This window comes from Pieris napi, chromosome 23, assembly GCF_905475465.1.
Source record: "Pieris napi chromosome 23, ilPieNapi1.2, whole genome shotgun sequence".
Classification (NCBI taxonomy): domain Eukaryota; kingdom Metazoa; phylum Arthropoda; class Insecta; order Lepidoptera; family Pieridae; genus Pieris; species Pieris napi.
Genome location: NC_062256.1, coordinates 3,475,223 through 3,501,239, shown reverse-complemented (window position 1 = coordinate 3,501,239; position 26,017 = coordinate 3,475,223). Strand labels below are relative to the sequence as shown.

Genomic DNA, 26,017 nt, shown 5'->3' with positions numbered 1-26,017 from the left:
TTTCCTAATTAAAGAAGGGAACGTTTTATCACAATAAACAATTATGTTTTAAAAACATTGTTCAAAACAATAATTGTTTGTAAACAATAGCATCAATGAAATTCAGTATTTGGAAGTGTGTTTAACAAAGTTCATGTTCGTTTTTAATAATTATTAATTGTGTTTCCTATATATTTAATTATTGAATAGGCTTTGATAAATAATTATTATATATTTAATATAAGTATAAATAATTTTATAATTATTAGTGTATCGACAATTTATGATTATGCAGAACAAACCAGCTTTTATTTAGCGTCTTTTTATTTAAACATAGACAAAGGGACAGGCTATTAAAATAATACTTCAATGTATTTACTATTGTTCTGTGTATTGTGTGTATATTCTATGGAGCCAGAAATAGTGGATTTATTGACTCCCCTTAAAGAATTGGGGGAAGCATGCGGCTATGATGTAAGTATATTTCGTTTTTTTTTATATTTTGTATTTCATAGCCCGTCGAGAGAAAGTCTATTAGTGCACAGACAGGTTCGAACCTACGCCCTTAGGGACAAGCAGAGTCGCACGCTAAAGCCACTAGGCCAACACTGTATCTGTATACGTCGAAAAAAATATATAGTTTCTGAAAGCATAGCAAATACTAGAGCAGGGGTAGTCAGTAGTCACGGGAAAAGCCTATGCCAGCCGAGGTACGCTCGCCAATACAGCTCCAGCTGAGCTGTAAAGACCCTTAAGGCCAAAAGCGACATTCCATAGTAGAAAAAAATTTGCCAGGGCCACTCCAGGCCGGCCAGTCAGTGGTTAGACTGGTCGAAGGGAGGATCCCTTTGGGTCAGAGGAAGAGCAGAACCGTCCTTCCTCCACAACTAATTGAATTTGACACACAGCAGTTTTGTGTTAAGTCAAGACTGATTTTTTTAATTTTGTTCTTTTTTTTTAATTTTTTTTTTTTCAGGCCTGCCCGAAATTATCAGAAGACCGCATCAATGTCCACATTGTGCCGCATTCGCACGCTGAGCTGGGTTTTTCAAAATATTTCGACGATTACTGGACGGGTGGTGATTTCGATCCCACAGGTATGATCCGATAGATTGTGGTTGGTGAAACAGAACGAGAAACTGTGACGCTGTGATTGGACCCTGTTGACCTATCAGAAACAATTTTTTTACTTTTTTTTGAAGTTCTACTTCTTTTGGCGCGTTACAGAAAAATTATGAGGGTAAATTTTTACGATGCGCGCGCACACCGTCACAAAAAATTGACACCCTGAAGTAAGCATAGTCAACATTTTAAAATAAAAATGTCAATTTCTTTAATTATGGAGAAATATTTGTTTTGTGATATTTAAATAAACTTTATTTAACTAGATAATGCGTTATAATAAAACTTTCAATGCATTAGTACCTTGCATTAATATAAATACCTTTTTTCTATTGTTAGTATTTTCTACAAACGTCGAATACAATTTTTGAAAAGATTTACGTTAGTTAGTAGATTTTAGTTACGCCAAAGAAGCATACTTACTTCTAACGCGTGTACATAAGTACACAAACGTTTTATTTTATTTTATAGGGATGAATCTGTTTTTGTTTCTTAAATAAATAAATAAAAACCTATCAAATATTAAACGTAATGAATTATATGTTTTAAAAATATGGTTTCTAATTTCTTCATACTTTATCTAGGGTATAAAAACTTTGGAAAACAAAACGATGAATTACGACAAATTCGTCGTTGGCTCACAATAAGAAGTCATTGTATTCGCTATCTTACCACGATTTTTGTCAGGACAATTCATAGCTGACAAAAAGAGAGACCGCAGAACGTGGATGAACGCTCTAGGACGAATACTAGGGTCAGAAAACGCGAAGTAAATAAGAGAAGATACCCAACTCCTATCTCCTATTTAATGTATACTGCTCTGGAGGTCTGGATCGTAACAGTTTAGCCGTTGAGGCCCCAGTAGTAAACTCCGGAGGCTCTCTAACGCGGTCTTGTAGGAACTACCCGAAGTGGTTTTTGTGGGTATTGCTTACCCAGTCTCTGAATAGCAGAGATTCTTGGTGGGATTAGACCCACACACACCTGCTTCTTTCGGGGGCAGGGGATGTGCTATTCAACCTAGGATATCAAAAAAACATAGTTCTTTTATTTTATTGTATTTGTCTAAAGTGATACTAAATTCGAACCTAGGATTGACGCTATATGTGTTCTAATTATTCGTTTGCTATGTTTCCAGTGGAACTTCCAATAGCAGCAACCATGGATAACATGAAAATGGTGTTAGATGCGACGATCACCGAACTTTGGGCAAATGATGAACGAAAGTAAGTATTACTATTCGTACAATATACATCCGCATATTACTATTCGTACAATATACATCCGCATATTACTATTCGTACAATATACATCCGCATATTACTATTCGTACAATATACATCCACATATTACTATTCGTACAATATACATCCGCTATGGATATTGAAAGAACTACATTGAGCTCGTGTTTCCACGTCGTTGTTTATTATTTATAGAATCGGCACTTGGTGTAATGCTTTCAAGGTGATTAAATGTTTAAGACAAGGTACCCTTACAGGGAAAGTATTTAGACCATAAGTTTGATAACAATTATAAAAAACTCAACTTATTATTATGACGTTATGTTAATGTTTTTAATAAGTTAACGATTGTTATCTCGTTGATAAAAGGGCCTCGTCTCGTTGATAGACAGATAGATATAGATAGGTCTCGTTGATAGACAGGCTACTTCTAATTAATTTGCGATGTTTGTTTTAAAATAAGTGTTGGATGATTTTTTTATTTTATATGACTTTATAATATCACATTTACTTGCCTTTATTTATATGGCTGATTGTGTGAATGGGAAAATAAACGATTTATTATTATTATTATTTTTATCGAATATAATATCGAATTTCTATGTCTAGGGAATAAATATAGGTTATTTTTTATAGAAAAGAGCAGGAGGCTCACCTGATGTTAAGTGATACCGACGCCCATGGACACACACTGCCAGAATACTCGCAAGTGCCTTTGAAATCCAAATCAAATCATTTATTTCAATTAAACCTAAAATGGCACCTTTGAACGTCAAAAATCGGTACGCTCAGTGCATAGCTTTTATATATTGTGAGATGTTTGTAAACACAATTTAGATACTGTTATTGTCTAATTGGGATTGCCTTGTGCTTATTACGGGTTTAAAATAATTTGTGTATTATGTTTTAAATGAATTCTATATATTATTCATGGTTGTTTTTTTGTATTCTTTTATCTAGTTTTCTTTTTTGTATTGTAACTATAAAATAATTGTAATTACCATCGTTTTGTCTAAGACTTCTGTTTCTTGCCTGCTGTTGTACTTTTTACTATTGTAATATACAATTGATTTATAAGCGTAATGTATTATTGTACGAGTATATTGTCTCATGTAATGTGCTTAATTAGAAATAAATATCTCAAACCGCAATATTTTCCTTCGATGGCCAAACATAATATAAGATTCAAATAAAAATACGTATTCTGTGATCCTCTTTCAGATTCACGTTGTCCGACTCTGAACTTCCATATTTCTTCTATTGGTGGGCGAGGCGTGATGGTACTGGTATGTTAAGCTGTATTTTATACAGGACCATATATGCCCCAATAAATGCTTCTAACAGACGCATCCAACATATTTTTTTTATTTAATTATACATTATTATCATTCCTACAGATATTTTCCTGGATTTGTATTGTCCAGGCTAGATATTCCAATCGGTATACCCCAGATTATGGATTAGGCACTGAACTTCATATACACCTGTAGTTTAGTTCTGCGGATTAATAGGCGCTTGTTTTCAGTACGACGTATGGTATACCAACTTCTTCGTCAAGGACGTCTCACAATTGTTGGAGGTGGTTGGGGAATGAACGAGGAATCAACAACCAGTTACCAATCTATTATAGACAGCTATACCTACTCTTTAAGGTAAAAATTGACAAAAATTATAAAACATTTTTTAAGTACCAAAATCTTAGGCCCAAAAAGTTGTAACGTCATTGGTTTCAAATAAAACCTAAAGCGAGCTATAGACGGACCGCATGTTGAAGTCAAGACCGACTGCAATATGCGGTCGCCGCACGGCGATCTGCAGTTTCCATACTAAATTCATATTCTCAATAAACGGACCGCTCGAGCAGTTCCTGAGCAAAACTGTCCGTCTATGGACAGCGGAAACTACAGCTTTCGCTAAGAAAATTATGTAGGTATGTCAAAAACGTATTAAACATGGGATATATGTTACAACTCTCGTGTCTACTGTCTTGGCTCTTTTATCTCTGCCTTTCAATAAATTTAAGAAATGTATAAAAGAAAAGCTGTGTAAAAAGGCTTACTATAAAGTCAACGATTATCTAGTTGATATTGGCCTGGGACTTGTGCTAGACCGGCTACCTCTAATTAATTTGCGATATTTGTTTTAAAATAAGTGTTGTTTGATGATTTGCGATTTTAAAAGAGTACCGAGAGTTTTTTACGCCGGCTTTTTCTCTCGGCCTACACCCTCTGTCTTCTTTGCCGATGAGTAGAGATGCCTACAAATTCAAATTTAATGACGTGGAATAAGTGATACATGTATCTTATGTTCCATAATAAACATATTTTTTTTTTTAACTCGACTACTGAGATAGCAAAAAATTTACCTTCTTTATTTGTCTTTACAGAAAATTAAATCGAACATTTTTATCTTGTGCGAAACCACTTGTGGCGTGGCAATCGGATGTGTTCGGCCATTCCCGTGAATACGCGTCTCTAATGGCTCAGATGGGTTTCGATGGTCTCTTTGTCAATCCCATTAGCTTTGATGATGAACTGGTTAGGATGGACATGAATGCTTTGGAGTTTCTGTGGAGGGGGAGTGACGACCTTGGTAAGTGATTTTTTTTTTAATGGCTCTGGCACGATTTGTGCATTAGCCAGCGTCAAGTATAGTTTTTTTTTATAATTCGTGCTTGTCTTTAGAAATTCGGAATAGAAGAAATTCTTTAGAAATTCCTCCATGTACGGTTTTAAGCACTCGCCCGGTACCGCACAACCCTACCAAAGACCGAGAACAAATTTAAATTAAATTAAAACTTGCCCTCGAACCGGGAATCGAACCCGGTACCCCTCACCTAGCTGCCACTTAATAAGACCGCTAGGCTATGAGGCCCCTAAGTGATTATTTACCTGTGCCCAAAGCTTTTTTCAAGGATGCATTTTAAAAAAATATGTACGTACTTGTTTTTTTTAAGAAATATAATAATAGAAATTTGTCATTTCTTCTTACCAGGTATGGAAACGGACATATATACAAACAAACTATTCGATGGGTATTGGTCCCCTCCAGGCTTCTGTTTTAGCGTCTCTTCTTTTGACCCACTGCTTGTTACCAGCGAGAAGACTTTCACTAATATTGAAGAACGAGTAAGTACTTCTTCACTCTGAAATAAAAATTAATAAATCCACCGTTTTTATCAATGGCACTACAACCTTTTTAAGTCTGGGCCTCAGATTTCTGTATCATGACCATTTGTCAATCTAATAATAAGTAGGTGATCAGCCTCCTGTGCCTGACACACGCCGTCGACTTTTTTTGACAAGCCTCAGGATGTTTTCGTTCAGCGTCCAAGCGAATGTTAAATACGCACTTAAACAGATTATATTAGTGCACAGCCGGGAATCGAACCTACGACCTCAGGGATGAGTGTCGCACGCTAAAGCCACTAGGCCAACACTGCTTTTTACTTACTCACGCCTTAATTATAGGTAAACCTATTCATATCACTAATGAAATTCCGCCAAGCGCCATATTACAAAACCAAACATATACTGGTGATGATGGGCAGTCGAAATGGGTATTATTCAGCCAGAACATGGTTCAGAAACATCGACGCTTTGATCGCGTGAGTTAAAATGTTTTTATCGTGTCCTGTGTGACAAACGAAATAAACCTTAATAATTGTTTCAGCGCTGCGAACGAAAAGACGTACGCGGATAGAACACAAGTTTTCTTACATTATTCATCACCACATTGTTATTTGAAGGCTGTTCATGATTCTCGGTATGTTTTACTGTTTTTTAAGCGCTAATTAAGGACCTATCCTATCGCCAAACTCCAAAAAAGTACATTGTTTCTTTCCATTTTTCGTTATCGTTTCTTGAAGTAGGGCGAATGGAAAAAATATATGGTGGAGTTGAGTAGTTTATGTATCCATTTTGAAAGATCGATACACGATTAAAATAACTTAGCTCGACAGAAAAAAAATCCAAACATAGCCAATTTTTAACACTTGGAATTCATTTTATTAATTTTGAAATTTACACGATATATTTAATCGCAAGCCAAGTAATTCATTTCAGAAAAAAAAAATGATAAAATTACATTAATTTAATGTTTTACATAACTAATTGTTATTACGGGCCGACGCGACGCGCCTTTCTGCGCACCGCAGTCCACCCCGAGACACTGACACAGCAATTCGTGCTGGGATAAGGCCTTAAGAGGGTAACAATTTGTAAATGGCAACTATGATCCGCTCACTGACTGTGTAACGTTTATTGCCTGTAGATTTGAAAATATATGCATTTCCATCTGGGATATAAAAAAAGTACACAAATATAACTAAAAAATATATAATGATAAATCTATATCATATAAAAAAGCTGGTTAGGTGGCTAAATATCTATTTATTTCCAACACACAAATATACAGTATTCACATGGTTATTTCGACTATGCGTGTTAGTCTAGTCGACAAGTTGAAAATGGTACAAAATAGAGATACTGCTCTTAAATATGCTCATTGGATCCGGAATGACGTCTAGATAAATGTGCCAAAAGCGTGTATTAGCACATAAAAAATTGCAAAAGTTATAAACAATTACTGATGAATGGCATTTTGTTTTTTGCCAATATTTAATAAACTATAAATATTTAAGAAATTTCAAAAAAAGATTCTGAAAGAGGAGGAAATTTCCAATAAAAAACTCCGAACTCCCGGAACTCTATCACCATTATTTATAATTTTAATTTAACGCTGAAAATAAGTCTGCGCGTGACATTTTTAGGATTCGCGTCGTTATTTATAGTGGCGTCAAAAGCGAGTACACGCAAGCGGCACATTAATTAATTTATTTAAGGTATTGAATATTTTTTTTTAATTTGAAAGATTTATGGTGTGTTCTGAACACTATAATTAATTTATTCCCGTTGGAAATTTTACTTAAAGTTTATTAAATATTTTCAAAAAACAAACATCTTTAATTGTTTATAACTTTTGCAATTTTTTATGTGCTAATACACGCTTTTGGCACATTTTTCTAGACGTCATTCCGGATCCAATGAGCTATCGCACATAATTTTAAGAGCAGTATCTCTATTTTGTACCATTTTCAACTTGTCGACTAGACTATGTTGTTCCCACGAGAATGTAAGTGCGTGCTCCTATTTCACCATGCCTTCTGCTGATAGATCTTTGTTTTTAATTTATGTTATTATTATTAATTACTTCAAATGTCACATGGGACATGGTGTAATGGTTGCAGCTCCTTACAAAAATTTAATGTAACATGTAAAACAAAAAAATGGCGATTAAAAAGAGTGGCGGAGAGTTCATTGCCAGTTCTTTGCTGCCGTTCTACGCCCGTGATTTGAGAACTGGCAGTAAATGTAAAATTAGAAGCATTCATATGTATTTCTTTACTGACAAGTCATATGTGTACATTATGTTACCTATGTGATTAATTGATTTTTTTACAATATTCTTAACCTACATAGTAATAATAATGAAAAATTTGAAAGTTTGGTCCGTGTAGCAGGACCTTTAACGCTGGCAGAATCCTCTCGGTATTGCTAAAGTTATTCGTCTGGCGAGGAAAGCACCGGCAGAGCCTTGAATTAATTAATATTTTATTTAAGGCCCACTTTAGAAATGAAACAAGACGATTTTATTCCGTACGCTTATGACAAAACTGCGTATTTGACTGGATTTTATACTTCAAGACCGGATTTGAAGTATTTTATTAGAGTTGGAAATGTTTTCTTACAAGTAAGTGGTTTATTAAATTGGATTAGATTATTTAGATACGATCTTATTATTTTTGTTTATATAGCGGGCAGGAGGCTCACCTGATGTTAAGTGATACCGCCGCCCATAGACACTCATTAAGTTTTTTAAGGCAGTTTTTGCCGCGCACCACCTCTATGTGGAACCAGCTGCCCACTGAAGTATTTCCGAACCAATTCGACTTAAGGTCCTTCAAGAAAAGAGCGTACCAATTCTTGAAAAGTCGGCAACGCACTTGCGAGCCTTCTGGCAGTGTTAGTGTCCATGGGCTCTTAACATCAGATGAGCCTCCTGCACGTTTGCCTCCTATTACATAAAAAAAAATGACAGAAGTGCTCGCAAGTGCGTTGCCGGTCTTGTAAGAATCGGTAGGTACGCTCCTTTTGAAGGACCCTAAGTCGAATTGGTTCAGAATTACTTCAGTGGGCAGCTGGTTCCACATAGTGGTGGTGCGCGGCACAAACAGCCTTAAAAAACTTAGTTGTCAATTTATTATTTTTGGATTTTAACATTTAATTTAGAAAATGTTTTGATGTACTTAACAGAAAAGAAATATCTTTATTACAAACAAATCTTTACAGTTGTCGAAGCATCCCAAAAAGTTATAAATAGATATTTGTGTTCGAAAATTTGGACTTCCTATGTGTAGGTACACATTTTTTGTGAAGTGTGTGTGAGCTGAAAATGTGTGTAGGGAGGATAAAGGTGTGTGAATGGGTAACATATACCTTACCTATACTTTTGTGTCTGCATACACAACACCAAGAGAGAACAATTTCGAGTTTTCGGTTTTTTAACTTCATATTTTTTCAGATGTCAAAACAGTTGCAAGTACTTGCTAATTTGGGATTTGACAATGTTTTAGAGGACTTTATGTGGATCATGGGTAAGATAAATCTGCGTAAGTTTGACAATCAAAAATGTATGTATTTCGTACCAGTGTCACCGCTTTTCTCATTTGTAAATACAATTAGCAGTATTGGCCTAGTTACTTCAGCGTGACTCTCATCCCTGAGGTCGCTCGATCGCTGGCTGTGCATAAATGTGTGCACGAACTTCTTATGTGCACATTTAACAATCGCTCGAACGGTGAAGGAAAACATCGTGATGAAACCGCTTTGCCTTAACTGAAAAGTCGACGGCGTGTGATCACCTACTTGCCTATTACATTAATCATAATATAGCGTTCAAGTATTATTTATCCCCCCCCCCCCCTTCCTCTAGTCAGCAAAAGCAAGCAAAGGAAACTTTGAATATTTACTTTGAATAAAGGATATTTAGTCCTCTATCAGTTTAGAGTTGTTAAAAGACAAATATAGAGTTTACCAACATAGTAATAATTAAGTAATAATAATTATAATAAATAATGTATAAATGTAAATAAATAAATTTATTTACATTACCAAAAGGCAAATGGCGCAAAGCACACCCCCAAATCAGATGGGGGTCTCCTGGCCCACACTGGCTTCTGGTGGCTTGTGTAATATTAATTACTATTTATACCCAAAATCAATCATATTTTTTTGAATAAAGTGTTGATAAGCGTTGTAATTTGGTTTTTAATATTTATGTTTTTTGTAATAGGCGTTGTTCAAGACCATAATATAATCTCGGGAGCACTACGCGATCACGCTAAAAGTTATTACATTAAGAAGTTAGATGTAGCAATACACAGATCTATGGCGTTGATTGAAAGCGGCCTTAAGTATGTGGTCATTATACCTATTTAAACTTTATTAATATCCATATCTATTAAAAACTATGTAACAAATTATTCAGTACTTACTAAATTCTTAACCTATATAGTAATAATAATGAAAAATTTATTTATATAAAATTAAAATAAACTTTAAATGATTGTTCTCTGTGGCAGTGTACCGTTTATGCGGGCATTTCCTCGCTGTATTGCGATGCTTATTCGTGGAGCGAGGAAAGCACCAGCTCTGCCCTGCGATTCTGTAACTCACTTTTCGAACTCACACAGCGGTTTTCGCTTTTCGGTTTTCTGAAAAGGTGGGAGCTTGTAGTTTATTGTTAATCAGAATGCCAAATCATAAAATGACTGCTTCACGACTGATTTGAGAGCGACCGCCGATGCGAAAACCGCTGTGTGAGTTCGAAAAGTGAGTTACAGAATCGCAAGGCTGGGGTCACGGGGGGGGGTCGTCAACGGGGTCACCAGGAGCCAATTTAAATATGTATTAATTATTATTTGATTTGAATTATCTATAATAAGCCTCTTCTATTTTTAAACAATTGACCATGAACACAAGCGCTTTGGAGCACTGACGAATCCATAACTAAATCTGTCGACGGAAGGACTAAATTGCTAATATACCTATCGTTCTGTTGACGATCACCAGACGTACTGACTGGAATTTCATAGTAATAAGGCTGTCGTGGTTTTATAGGATGAATTAAGAACCTAAACGAACTTAAACTTTAAATAAAAATAGCTTTGGATTTTTTCCAGCATACTTCGAAACAGTCCAGTTGCAATAAAGTACCATCGCTGTGAGTTCAACTCATCAACATGTGCTATCACGCAATCGCCATCATTTCATGTAAGTTTTTATACATATAGTATTTATGCCTCATAAATGGAGACTGTGAGAACACACCGCCACATTCACATCGTGTTAAATGGGACAAAGAAAGTAGAATGTTTTCATCTTACCAATATGTTAGCTAATGTTGTTGTGCAAAGTATTAAAATGTTATTTTAATAAAAATAAAAGGTACAACAAATTTTCTAACATAGAAAAAAGAAATTGATAAAATTGTGCTTTATATTTTAATATCATGTTCAATATTGTTAAATTTTTACTAAGACATGTATTATCATTATTTGATATAAATAAAATGTAACTGACTGTTAAAATCAACACATTATTTATTTTATACTTCGTTGCACGAAAGTATAATTAAATAAAAAGGAAGGGAACCTTATGGCTTTTGAGCGATCTCTTCCAGGCGCAAGAAGTGCAAAGCTACATACAATATACAATTACTTAGACATAATGAATGGGACAAAGTAATTAAAACATGTGTACACAATGTAAAGGAAAATAAAAAGGATATATAAAAAAATTATGTTGCATTAATCTTTTTCACAGTTACAGATTAAAACAATATCATTAAATTACTCTAAATAACTTTCAAAGATTCCTTATACAGTATTTAATATCTAGCCATTTATTTTTTACGTTGCGACTTTCATATATTATATAATAAACATCACACTTTGGTCTAAGTTTTTCTTGTATCTAGTCTAATTGTCTTCTAGTAACCAAGAGGATCAAAGTTTTACTTGCTTTTGGGTGATAATTCAGTCAATCTTTATGTCACTTTAATTTTCAGATTGTAATATATAACTCATTGGCATGGCGTGTGTCTTCTCCCGTAAGAATACCAGTAGAGAAAGCCAAATATATCGTATTTGAGCCAAACGGTAAGATTAACATTAGGTACAATTCATAATAAACAAAGGGCAACCGACGCAACGAATGACTCCAAATCCGATGGGAGGACCTTTATAAAAACTGCTGGCCCATACTGGCTCCAAGTGTCAGGGAAAATAGGCATTCCTTGGAAGCCTATTCCTGTGAAGGGAGTTCCTAATAAAATTGTAACTTATAATTTAATGTATATCGTATATGATAAGTAACAAAATGTTTGTATTTCATTTTTTTTGTATAAATCATAATAGTTATATTTTTTTTTTAAATTGAATTGAATTGAATAGTAATAACCTATCTGTGTCGCACATCGCGTTTGTCCTGGAGGTCATACAACGCTGCAAATTCATCATTGGGCGTAACTGTAGAAATGGAAAACTACCCATTCAAACACGAGTTATTATTTGTTTCAGGTAATGTAATAAATTCCTCACTTCTACCAATATCTACCCATGTACTGAAAATTCCCACTCGAAACACGAAAGCAGAACACGAACTAGTCTTCATTGCGACCGATATACCACCTCTTGGTTTTAAATCTTACTTCTTCAAAAAAATTATAAAAGAAAAACGGTCAATAATAAAGAAGTTAAGCCCACATCCTCAAAAGAAGTATTATATCCGCCAAGCACCAGACGTTTATAATAAAACATATTTTGAAGAAATGTCAAATTATGACGAAGTTGATGATTTAGATAAAGTATATTCATCGAAATTTGATTACAACAATAATAGAGAATATATTGAAAACAATGTAGATTATGCAGAATCAAATGAGAATAAAAAGGAAGATAATTACGCGTCTATTAATAGTTATTTAGCTGATAATTTAGGTGTTGTAACGCCGCTGTCTGATCAGATCCCAAAAAGAACAGAACCTTACGAATTGGAGTTTGCGGAAGAGACTAATTTTGGAAAACCGATTTATTTTGTACCTGTAACGGCAAAATATGTAGAAGTTACTCGGACGATGCCAGTTGTTAAGGCTTTCGTTAATGAAGATGGTAATTTCATTTTTTTTAATTATATGTCATTAGATCTTGGGCAATCGTTTTGGCATAATCCTTAAGTAGTTTTAGTTATATGATATTAAGAATATTTTATATTAATCACTAAACTAACATTACCTTTTTTAGAAAAAAATCCGGAGATCTAATCTTTGACTAGATCACTGATATGTAGATTACAATATTTTCAGAACCAAATACAGAAGAATCGTCATTTCGACAAGATCCTACACATTTTATTGAATCACCAATAGATGTAAGTGAAACAACACCATCTTCTTCAGAAGCATACGAATCAGTAACAACTACAACACTCACATCAAAAACGACACAGGCAACAGAAATAATACCATCGACAGAAACTATACAAGCCTCAGAAAGAAGTACAACTGAAGAAATTACATCCACAGATGGAATTTCAACAGAAACATCAACATCTACAGAAGTCACAGAAACTTCAGAAGCACCAACAACGACTACATTGACGACAGAAGAAAGCCCGACCGAACAGACTTCAGAAACAAGCCCAACCGAACACACTTCAGAAATAAGCCCAACCGAACAGACTTCAGAAACAAGCCCAACCGAACACACTTCAGAAATAAGCCCAACCGAACAGGCTTCAGAAACAAGCCCAACCGAACAGACATCAGAAACTAGTTCTACGGAAGAGACACAGATGTCAGATACAAGTTCAACAGAAGTGACAGAGCTTTCAGAAAGTTCGACATCTACAGAATCGAATTCAGAAAGTTTAATAGCAGAAATGCAAAATGTAATAGCAATTCATGTAACTCGAACAACACATAGATCTTTTACGACAGACGTCACACAGATATTAGAAGATTCGATTCCTCTAAAACCTGAAGTATTTGCAAAAGATGTAACTCGCACAACAAAAGCAACACTAAGGTCTTATTCGACAGAATCAACAATACCAGCAACAGCAACAACACAAACGGCAACACATGAAACTTCAACAATAGACCTTGCTACACCAATTAAAGACATTGCAACAGAAACTAAGATTTTAGAGAAAGCTAAAATTAGTTATACTGAGAAACCAGAGGTAGCCCAAACACCAAAATTTAGAGTTTATGATATAAAAGATGAATCATATTATGCAGTGCTTTCTAAAGACACATTTATACAGAATAAGGTAATTTTTTTTTTTTCACTCAGTTGGTATTTGGTTTATGCACCACTAACTAACCACGCGACTAAATGGACAATTGAACCAAATATAAAATCAAATATGTCTCAAATATATCCTTTTATTTTCCAGTACATAAAAATTAATTTGGATCAAGACAAAATATCATCGATTAATCTTTCAAATAACATTAGCATCTCACTGGACATACAATTTTTCTACTACATATCAGATGACCCAGATAAATTAAACAAACCAAACGAGACATTAAGCCCTGGAGTGTATATCTTCAGACCCATGGATCCTAATCCAGTGCCAATAATAGATTATCTAGATACAAAAGTATATAAAACAGATATAGTACAAGAAATACATATTGGGTACGCAGATTATGCATCTGTGGTTATAAAACTATACGTCAATAGTCCATTTATAGAATTAGATTGGACTATTGGGCCATTACCCGACGACGATTATGGGAAGGAAGTTTTTATAAGATATTCCACAGACTTGAATAACGATGGAGTGTTTTATACAGATTCAAACGGACGGCAAACGGTTAAAAGAATTAAGAATAGACGAGCTACGTATGAACCATATAATATTGATGAAATTGCTGGTATGTATACATTTTTTTTGTCTGTAATATTCAAAGTCGATATGATAACCCGAACCTAGACTTACGTATATCAAAATGCTTCTTGACAAGAGTCCACGGTGAGATTCAACGAGTGTTAGCCAAGCGACAAGATTCTATACAACTGACGAAGGGGAGTCAGAGTTCACCCGAAGCCTCCTTTCTGACTTTTACACTTGTCTACGGTCTTGCTGAGAATAATTAACGTTGGTGGCACTGTGGCAGCATTTCTGGTTCATTCGTATGATTATATATTAAAAAAACTTATAGATAAAAATTATATCTATTAATTTATTAACAAGATATCCTTAAGGGCTGAAGCCGTTTCGGTATATAGAAGAATAAATTAATACATTAAAGCAAAAGATCAATGAAAAATATATTATCCTATAATCCGAAACCAGTAGCGATACATCCAATAAAGTCTGGGCCTCAGATTTTTGTATCTGTATCGTGATTCAAGCAAGTTGCTGATCAGCCTTCTGTGCCTGACATACGCCGTTGACTTTTTGGGTCTAAGGCAGCATGGTTACGTCACCATGCTTTGCTTCACCATACAAGCGAGTAGGTATTAAATGTGCACATAGACTGAAAGTCCATTGGTGCACGAGATAGACCTACGACCTCAGGGATGAAAGAAGCACGCTGATGTCACTGCTCATTTGGAGTTACATCTATTGTGAATATTAAAAATATATAGTCTGTGATTTATCCATGTCCTGTCATGTATTATACACTCGGCGGCTTTGATGGGTTTTCTCTCTGGATTGTAGAATATATTTCAAATCTTCAAACGCACCATAATCTGTCAATTGTCTGAGTGATTTCAATACTGCATTTAATTTTAAAAGAATGTTATAATTTCAGGTAACTTTTATCCAGTTACATCAAAAATCTATATAGAAGATACAGAGAAAGACATTCGATTCGCAGTTTTCAACGATAGATCACAAGGCGGAACCTCCTTAATACCAGGAACCATAGATCTTATGATCCATCGTCGAATTCTCACCGACGACTCTGGCACTAATATCTTTTTAAACGAAACTATGGACGGAAAAGGGATGACTATAAGTGGGAAACATTATTTATATCTATCTAAATCTAAGTATAAACCGAATAAAGTGTACGAAAAGAAGTTAGCCAAAGAAATTGAGTTAAAACTTGTATATTTGATTTCGAATACGAAAATGCATCTACAAAAATGGCTGACTTTGACAAATGAATTTTCAGGGATTGACAAACTGCCGTTGGGCGTTCACGTTTTGACATTACAGAATTGGAATGATGGAACACTATTAATAAGACTAGAGAATTATTTAGAAAAATGTGATACAGTTAAAACGGGGGTGAAATATGTATTCTTAAAGAATTTATTTTATAATATAGGAATAGAGAATGTAAAAGAGACAACATTAGCAGCTAATGAATGGAAATCGGAATTTTTACAACTGAAATGGGACACAAACGGGAGTTTTTTCAAAAATTTTAATGAGTATTATGGTACTGATAAAGTGGAATATGATTTAGATGAAATCAGAGGTGATGATGGGGATTTAGATAATGGTATACGACTTGTGCCGCAACAGATTAGGACTTTTGTGGTTTGGTTTAAGAATAAAAATCTTTAATGTTATTTTTGTAATAAAATATAAGCAGCAAACGATGTATTCAACTCTACTGGTGTGAATTACGATAAACTTAATTAATATCATGTACTTACTGTCCAATAAGTGTTGACACGTGACTCGTCCATTTGTCCCATAGATAAAAAAGAACCTCTTTCGTTTTACTAAGCTACCCTCTATTCTTACGAGTGGTCGCATTTAGTACTTGTGTAAATAAATAAGGATTGTAAGCATAGCCAGAGTCTCTATGTAATCCATGAACTTGTTACCTCACACAACATTGTTTAAACGGATTTCATTAAAAATCAGTGAGTCATGGTTTAAGTTACGTCAGACTTATACTAGGTTGGTGGCTGGAATAACGCTAGTATGAACAGGTACGCCGACCTTATACTAGGTTTAAGTTATTCCGGGTTCATTAGTAGACATTTTGTTTATTCTTGGTATAACATTTTATACCACGTTTATTTGTACCACTGTAAGTGTTTTTTATTAAAATCCTCAATACAATTTCAGGCATACGCCATTATTACGTCAATCCCTAAAAAATCATCTTTCCCGCCTTGCGCGAGTTTTTGAATGTTGGTTATTTTTAATATAACAGGGGGCAAACGGGAAGAAGGCTCACCTGATTTAACTGATACCGCCCATGGACACTGACACTGCCAGAAAGCTCCTAAAGCGTAGTCGGCCTTTTAAACATAGGTAGGCTCTATTCTTGAAGAACCTTAATTCGCATTGTTTCGGAAATACTGCGGTGGGCAGCTCCACATAGTGGTGGTGCGCGACAAAAACTGCCTTAAAAGCGGTCAGTTGTGGAACTACGGACATCGAGGTGGTACGGGTGGAATTTCGTATTGTGGTTTTATCATATGTTGTAAATAAAATACCAGGTAAACAATCAATATGTATTTATTAAATCTACATATATAACGAAAGCAGACGGACACATGCATATTTACTATCGAATTAGCATTTCTTTAATATACGGATCGTTGACAGAAAATCTGATCTGTATTTTGTAGTCTCGTTAGTATACCTGTAACGTACTCTAACGGTCCGTTATACTTAAAGAATTGCTCTTTAATAACCGCCATATTGCCTTCTCGCTATACTGTCAAAAAATGTGAACACGCAGAATCGGTTAGCGGGAAACTTTGAAGTGCGAGCGAGAAAGAAATAGAGCTGTCATTCACAAAACACATAGAAGCTAAAGGCATAGAAAAATTTTGTCATCTTCCGAGAATAAGGCCACAGATATCACACTTAATTCAAAGGCCGACAATTCAGTCATAGATTTTTAAGAGGAACACTGCGTATTATAAATTTACTAGTTTTTAATTAGATTATTTAGATCGAATATATGAAAATACATTTGCTGCAGTGCGAGTTGCATCGTCTTATTTAATCCCAATATGAAACTTCGTGGCGCTTTTGACACATCGGACGCATTCATTATGTTCATCAATACACTATGGCTTAATACAAGGCTGTAAGTAAAGATGTTGCTAGTTTGCTAGGATTTTAGTAAAATTTTAATTGAGATAGAGAAAGAAAAGTTTTAGAAAAAAAATATGGCAGGCAATGAAAAGTCAAAAAAGTCCCTTTCGTTAATCTGTAGTAGGTAACCATGATTTAAAGTTTTAAAGAAGCTACAGAATACGTAATCTGAAATCATCTATAACTAGACATAGATTGGTTTTTTTTTCTAAATTATATCATTCACCGTAAAACGTCATTAGGATCTATGTTTTTGATTAACCACAGATACGTTTAATGTGTCAAGAGATAAATTTACGCGAGTCATGTGTCAAAATAAATGCGTAGGACATCTTTTACGCGGACTGTTCATAAAATCTATTTAAGATAAAAGATATAGATTTAAAACGTTTTATATATTTAAATGCAGTAATCAAATATTTTTACTGATAATGGCACTAACTATGAAAATTAATCTCAATAATTTGTAAATGAAAATATTTGAACATTCATTATAGTGCCACAAGCTTATTCGTTTATAGGTTGCAGTTCCAAGAATAGTCAAATATGCTCGTGGCACAATTAAGGTGCATCTTAAAACTAAGGCATTAGTTAAAGAATAGCCTGAGCGATGTGTTGAAAGAGAGAAAGCTATCAAATATAGAATATGTCAAATAAGTACTCTCTAGTGCTGGCACAATTATATTTTTCTATGAAAAGAATCGCTCATTCCATTCTTTACATCGTTCTAATTAGCGTGCATATTTGCGCGCCATTTAAAATGACAATTGACTGTGAACATTGACAGTTATAAAAAGTAATAATTTGTTTAATCTACATAACTGTTATATAACATAATATCAATTCTTTATTTGCGATTAAAATCATTATTTCTACAAATGTTTATAATGTAAATTAATTGTCAAGTGACTACTTCTTACGCTATGTAATATATAAAAAAGCTATATCCTTGGTAAAATAATCACTATAATAGTTTTTAAATCTCTAAATAAAATATTTAAATCAAGGCATCGAAGCACATAAAGAAATAAAAAATACATTTAAAATATCAAGGCCCTTTCGAACAAAAATATTAACTATCATAACTTTTCTATAATAATATTACATCTGTCAAATATATTCTGAAGAGTTTGAAATGTCATTTGTCATATGTTGCAGTTTTTTATTTTATTTTTATATTTATTTCTTGCATTTCTATGGCACTTGTTACTTGGTATTTAACGCTGGTTTCTTGGGCACCTGTAAAATTTATGCACACAAAAATAAGGACAAATCATAACAAAGGTTAGTTTCTTGTTATTCTCATCGAATTCTATACTTTAAATTCAGAAACTTTTTAATATCATGCTCACAGATAGAATAGAACGATACTCTTTTTTTTATTTACAATATTATTTACCTAACTTGACGTTTCGAGTACAGAAGTAACCTGTCAGCAAGACGCACTGCCACATCCATTTGACAGATATCAATTTTATATGATTCTATTTAATTATTAACACCATTTTGTTTATGTTGATTGTGAATACATATTTCCTATAATTAATGCGAAAAAGTTTGTTTAACAAAAAAATAATAGTGATTTTTTTGTTGTCTTTGATAGAGTAAATTAAAGATAGCAGATTTTGTTTTCGAATGATGAGGTAAGCTTTAACATTGCTGGATTTTCATATAAATCCGACGTCTTTTATGAACCTTATATATGCATTTATAATATTCGTTAAAGTTCTTCTAAACCAAATTATAGATTTATCATGCACTTATTTAATTTAACTATCAGGTGCTGGAATTGAAACTCAGTAGGTATTGAAATTTGGTCTTAACTGTGCGACTGGCTTGCACCACGAATAAAAATGTTACGGCTATGGGAGCGTTCAAGTATTACGTAACGCAATTTTTGGAGATTATTGACCCCCCCCCATGTAACTCGCCGTAACGTTGTTCAGTACTCAAGTACAGTACTGTACCCAAGTATAGTAAAACGTTTCGTGACCACCTAGTGACTCTTTAGTTACTATTATGTGGTGTAAGTCGTAAAAAATATTAACAATAACGCGTAATTCAATCCCCGCCCCGCATCGTAACGTTTTACAAAAGGACCTCCCCCCCAACCAAACTTCGTTACGTAATACTTGAACGCTCCCTATGACATATTACTATACATTTTAACCAATTAGAAGACCTGCATATTATCATCTTATATGCGATCGAACAACCTTAGGAGCATAACGTCGCTGTAGAATGATAACCTCGTTTGTCCTGAGAACCAAACATTACAGGAAACGAAAAAATGTTTCATTTCGTCAATGTTCGTTACAATATTATTATGTGTTTTTGTCCATAGTTTTAGATGGTAAAAAAGACTTATTCATTAATAACATAAGTCCTTACTTCATGATTATACCTGTTAAGTGTGTAAGAGTCTAAGAATAAAAAATAAATGGTTTTTTTTGACATACGAGGTTATTATTCTGCAGCGACGATAACATAACTTTGAATGATAGTAAAAATCGTTCTAGTTAATTTTTTCTTTATGTGCTCGTGTTTGGCTACTAGTTCCATTAGTGTTAGCGAGTCACACCCGTCACTTTGTATTACCAACGAATTCAGACCCAAATTGCCGCTATCGGCGTGACAGTCTAAGAGAGCAAGAGAGACGGACGCTCTCTCAGTGTATCATAACACGAGAGCAAGGGAGACGGAGAACGCCAGCGCTGCCAACTACGAGCTAAATGGGGGACAGACCCCACTTGGAATCGGCACACGAAATCCTCACGGTCTGTGTTTCTACCTTACGTCTGAATTTGTTGGTATTACGATATAAAATAAAGAAACAGAGTATATAATTGTGGCTATTGAAGCCACAGCAACCCTTATACCATTTCAATCTAATTTACAGATATGAGACTATTGAAAATAAGTAATATATGAATATAATAACGTCTACACTAGTGTTGTTTTTGTGCCCACCTTAGCATTTCTAAAGTCTTATTCTCTTATGTAACTTACATAATTTTAAATATTAAAAAAATGAATTGTTCACTTAAGAAACTTTAATGATAGGTGTAATAAAATGGATACATTCACTAACAAATAAAATGTTTATATGTCAGTAAACTCGTATTGAAATTGAAAAATGTGCCCAGTCAAAAGGTTTGCCACCTCTGACATGTCAAAAAATTATAGCTGTCAGAATTCTACGGAATTAAAAATCGGTGTATAATTAACCTTTTGCAAAGAAATCAAATTTTATTGCCAATTTATAATATTTTTTATACAATTCTGTAGATATTTCCAAAGCTTGTGAGACGGTTGTTCTGACAGAAATTTTAAATTTAAAAACAGTACACTTTAGTAAACTTGCAACGAATAGTATATTCGGCAGTATACCTATTCCTTGCCAATTATTTATCTATGAAAAAATATATTATTTAAGTATTCGGCCGAATAATATGTAGATATTCGGTATTCGGTCGAAAATAATAAAAGCAGCCGAATAGGCCGAATACCGAATAGTAACCAAATATTCGTTGCAAGTCTAAAATTTGGTAATATTTGAAACCTCTGTAAATTAAATTGATAATTAGCATGCATAAAAAATCTCACCTCATTTCATACTAACATTTCCACCGTAAAAGTCGAAATCATCGAAACCATCCGGCTCGAACGCGCGTATCTGCTCAAACAGCTCGCTGTCCATGAAACTGTTCTCGGTTTGCGCAGGCGTTGATGCGCTGAAGTAACTGTGGTGTGTTTCAAGTGTTTTATAAGTGTTATGTGTGTGTGTTTGATGTATGAATTACAATGATTTGTGTGGAATGTTGTATTATTGAGAAGAAAGCAATAATTAAAATTCCATCCAATTATTCCAATATTTGTTTTTCGTATATATTTAAAATAATATAGTATTATGTGAAGTGTAGTGTGTTCGAAGTTTTCCACCAAGGCAGCAACGGATCGGGAAAGAAAGAAAATGCAACACGTTAGCGGTCGTTAGAAGAAACAGAAAAACAAAAACCTATGATCGCCAAAATGTCACCACAGACTATAAATTACAATTTAAATTACGCTAAAACAAAAGAAATTAGAGAAATGTCAAAATTAAAATAAACGACCGTCTGTGTTGCATTTTCGCGTGGTTCGAATTTTGAATTATCCTTTTTCTTAATAAAAACTTGCGAAAAAGCAAAATTCAAAATAAAAGAAAAATCTATGTATCGAAATCTCACATATATTTATCATAAATACATCCAAACGTACAACATTGTCATGTATATTTATTATTATATCTAGTCAAATTAAACAGTAATATAGTTATTTTTGCTTAAATCATAACACTTTTTGATAAAATTTAATAAAATGCGATAGATTGTCATAAAAGTACGTAATCATTTTGTTTAATATAAACCAATATTAATAATAACATCTCACAGTTCAACATAATCTCGGCTGTGTTTAACTTGAATAAAAACGATATACTTTATCAAGTAACACTTAAAAAATATATATAATATATGTTATATCTTTTTACAGGTTCTTGGTAATTTCACGTAATCCCGTAAACACGTAATATGTTCAATATTGATTAATAACCAGTGTTTAATAGTTTTTTTTATAAATCACAAGAAAAAATATAATTAAATTGGTAGGCTTTTTTTAAATAAATTATATTTTTTTAAATATGTTTTGAAACAAAAGCAAAAATCCACAAAATATTCTTTTTTTTTCCAAAAAGTGGCGGTGTTTCATGCCAGCGCTTGTCGCATACATTTTTTACGTACATAGGTACCTATTTTCTATTAATAAAGTAATATTCTATCGCATTTTATCAAGAATATCTTTGAGCACATTTAATATATATTCATAATAGTCACATCCATTAAAAAGCTTGAAATCATTTCAAAACTCGGACAATACTTTTGTGCATTTAACATCTATACATTCAATCAATTACCACACGTATTTAGTCTGTGATTCAGTATCTTTCACAATACTAGTTAGTCTGTGGTGCCTAAAGGTTTTTCAGAAAATTGACTATGGACAATTATTATCTGTGCGATATGTTCATAGTTCTATTTTCATTCGAGATCAAATAAAATCGATATGTCGAGACTAATTACGATATATAATTAAGTAGTAAATAGAAAAAATCTTAACACATACAGGATAAATGCGTTACATAAATTTTTACCAATATATTTGAAAATAGGCTTCGAAAAACATAATTTTTATTTGTATAAGAGGACATTCAGGACGGAGTGGATTACAATTAAATGTTCTTAAAAAACTATCCCAAATAAGAAAAGTTTTAAGCATGTAAAAATTGTTCCAAAATTGCCTAATAATAATAATACAGAAAAAATAAAACTTCATAGATTGTGTATGAATTATTCTGAATATAAGAAAGGAAATCGAAACATGATATGTTGTTTTTAATTGACATTTATACTAACCTAATATTATTTAAAAAAATACTGTTTACAATCGTTGGATTTCAATGTTTGGAACTTGGAACGTATATAAATTGGAATTGTATAATTAAGAAACAGTCAAAAATGGGTTCAACGTAGTATTTTTATCACTTCGCATTTCCTTACAATTTAATTATTAATAAATAATTCACAACAGAAATTTCGCATAATTATTAAATTAATAATAATTGTTAGTTAAAAGGCTGTTAATTGAATGGAATTATTAAGCTAGTTGGCTGCGACATATATATAGCATAGTCACTGAAAAAATCAGAATAAGGTAAAATCAATATGAAATTTCTTAATCACTTAATCTCGTATACTGTCTCGTACTTTTTGTATTACAAACATCAAAACTATAATAAAATACACAACTGCATCAATAACGCGATAATTACGTTCTCAAGCAATAAATTGCGTTTTCTCAGAAACAATTGACATAGTCAAATTCAAATAAGGGAGCGTTCAAGTATTACGTAACGCAATTTTAGGAGATTATTGACCCCCCCTCCATGTAACTCGCCGTAACGTTTTTCAGTACCCAAGTACAGTACTGTACCAAAATATAGTAAAACGTTTCGTGACCACCTAGTGACTCTTTAGTTACTTTTATGTGGTGTCAGTCGAAAAAAATATTAACAATAACGCGTAATTTAATCCCCGCCGCGTAACGTTTTGCAAAAGGACCCCCCCTCCCAAATTACGTTACGTAATACTTGAACGCTCCCTAACATACAGGAGCGATATCTCTCCCTTTCTAGGGTGAAGTAATTTCTAACATTTATTTTGGCAAGGAAACCACAACATTTAACATCAATTTAATTCCTACCTACATAACATCGAAAACATTAATTAGTTATAACAATCAACTTCGTAAAATAGTCTATATAGACACGTTTTCTCTCCACCTCTCTACATAGGGAAACCGATCTAAGAGATTCCTGCACGAAATGGGAATGAAGCCGACAATTTGAATCTGTTTTAGTAAACTACCTTCCGAATCACGTTTTTATTATTATCCATAGGAAAGTAGAATAAGTCGTTAGTTATGAAAATTTAGTGACGCTTGCCTACATTAACCAGTTAAAAACTTAACTTAAACTTTAAAATTATATTTAATTGTAGTATAGTATTGAATATACTTCGATATTATTTATAAGAAATACATATTTTCTCACTCAATTTGAAAAACAAACAATATTGCAAAAAGGTTAAATTTTCGGTCCTTTCATTGCACTTTGTATATTTTACACGTTTGGTCCTCTTTATAGTTGAAGGATGGTCGTACCGCAACTATAAAAATATTACAACATATAAAACTCTTGTGCAGCAATGAGCAGTGGTGGCCTAGTGGCTTCAGCGTGCGACTCTCATCCCTGAGGTCTTGGTTCGAACCCCGGCTGTGCACTAATGTACTCTCTATGTGCGCATTTATCATTCGCTCAAACGGTAAAGCAAAACATCGTGAGGAAAGCGACTGTCTTAGACCCAAAAAGTCGACGGCTTTTGTCAGGATTAGATTGAAAAATGATCAAAATCTGATTTATTAAATATTTTAGTTCCCGAAACGTAACTCAACCAATCGTTAGCTGCGCATGAGTCGTTACCTAACGTACATGTACGAGTACGTAATACGATATTTAACGATTCTTTAAGATCAACAGTTAACACGAGCTATTCCCGTTTGTATCACGATTTTGATATACAACTCATATGCCCTAAGTTCGAATTCCGTATGGCAAATCTAATACCTTTTTGACAAACTGTAGTCTCGATTTTGAAACGTATACGAAGAGGGATGTAGTCTAATGTATGGCTAGTCTAATCTTGAATAGTATTTATTTTATTTTTAATGAATATTGCATATGTATGAACGATAAGGAAATGACAGAAAACTGGAAATGTAATTATTGGTCCCTATTGATAGTCATAAGCTTCTTACAAACTCCATTTTAGAAAATAATCATAAGATAGAAATTAAAAGGCAAAACTAAATGTATAAAAAAGTATATGTCAACTGTAATCGCTAAACAATTTTTGTGAACTACCCTCATATTTAAAAATCTAATCTTTACTGTATTACCTAAAACTGCCTCTTTCTTTGACATCGTAAGCAATTTTTAAAAAAGAGATAAATTCTCTATGTCGTTGTAAATAGACTTATTTAATGTATATGAGGGTATTTGCATAAAACATTATCTATCTAAGCTCAAATTATTAAAAAAAGATGAATGCTTAATTAATAAATATGAGGGTAGTTTCATAAAATATTAACATCATAAAAATCACGAGAACTCGACCCAAGCTTTCTGCTCTTCAGAGAGCTGGGTGAGATTATCGATAAATCTCGGGTATTTATGTCGATGCAAATTCATAAGCTAATTTGATCCTTACTATCAAAACTATAGCGTTGATTTTACTTTAGATATTAAGACGGTAACCCAACCTTTTGCGAAATTTTTAATAACAATTTTGTCAGCTTTCCTAAGAAAGAAATGACTTAATTATGAAAAAGCTGAAGTTTAAATCGAAGCTAAACTCCATGTCCTTAATTCTAAACCTATTCTACTAATAAATCACAAAACTTAAAAATAAAAATACTATCATTTTTTTATCAAATTGAGATTTTTTTTTTTTTCATTTTAAAAAGCAGTCTTGATTTTTTTGGAAAAATAATACTTAAAGAAAATGGATGTGACTACTAAAACAAACTTAAACGAAATCTTCATGCTTCAGAAGTCAATCATGTACCTAAAGAAAACACAAAAACAATAGAAATAACCGAAAAAAAAACACATGCAAAGATAAATCAATAAAATAAAGTAATCATATTTATAACAAAATTAACCCAGCAAAGGTGTAAAATATTCTAATTTCATCATTTTAAGATATTGACGGAACCACATACATACATACAAAACGTCGCTACGTGTCTTTTAGACACGTTATTTGGAAACAAATGATAAAGAGAGAAAAAAGTTATAAAAGAAATTTAATGAAATTTTAATAAGATGCACTATCTTTTACGTATTGGATGTAATTAATTTCGTAA

General features: G+C 33.3%; 2 protein-coding genes across 10 annotated transcripts in view; one reads left to right on the top strand and one right to left on the bottom strand.

Annotated features, from left to right (window-relative positions):
- Positions 1 to 16,042, top strand: LOC125061327 (lysosomal alpha-mannosidase-like). The gene is made up of 18 exons (XM_047666719.1): positions 1 to 453; positions 956 to 1,076; positions 2,255 to 2,327; positions 3,564 to 3,628; positions 3,868 to 3,994; positions 4,729 to 4,934; positions 5,337 to 5,470; positions 5,813 to 5,949; positions 6,015 to 6,107; positions 7,964 to 8,093; positions 8,925 to 8,997; positions 9,696 to 9,816; positions 10,585 to 10,675; positions 11,472 to 11,562; positions 11,983 to 12,573; positions 12,768 to 13,735; positions 13,862 to 14,348; positions 15,234 to 16,042. The coding sequence occupies exons 1-18, from the start codon at positions 349 to 351 to the stop codon at positions 15,995 to 15,997; spliced, it is 4,377 nt and encodes a 1,458-aa protein (XP_047522675.1). The 5' UTR covers positions 1 to 348; the 3' UTR covers positions 15,998 to 16,042.
- A 2,612-nt stretch (positions 16,043 to 18,654) lies between these two features.
- LOC125061300 (signal transducer and activator of transcription 5B) overlaps positions 18,655 to 26,017 on the bottom strand; it is a 37,396-nt gene continuing 30,033 nt past the window's right edge. For 2 of the 9 annotated variants that reach the window (XM_047666670.1, XM_047666671.1), the window contains exons 21-22: positions 21,101 to 21,237; positions 18,655 to 18,733 (exon numbers count right to left, since the gene is read on the bottom strand). In XM_047666670.1, coding sequence (XP_047522626.1) covers positions 21,102 to 21,237 — 136 coding nt within the window. In that variant the 3' untranslated portion in view covers positions 18,655 to 18,733; position 21,101. Of the gene's footprint in view, positions 18,734 to 21,100; positions 21,238 to 23,641; positions 24,259 to 24,448; positions 25,717 to 26,017 lie in introns of those variants that run through there. The other 7 variants (XM_047666668.1, XM_047666669.1, XM_047666675.1 and 4 more) reach the window with 5 other exon arrangements.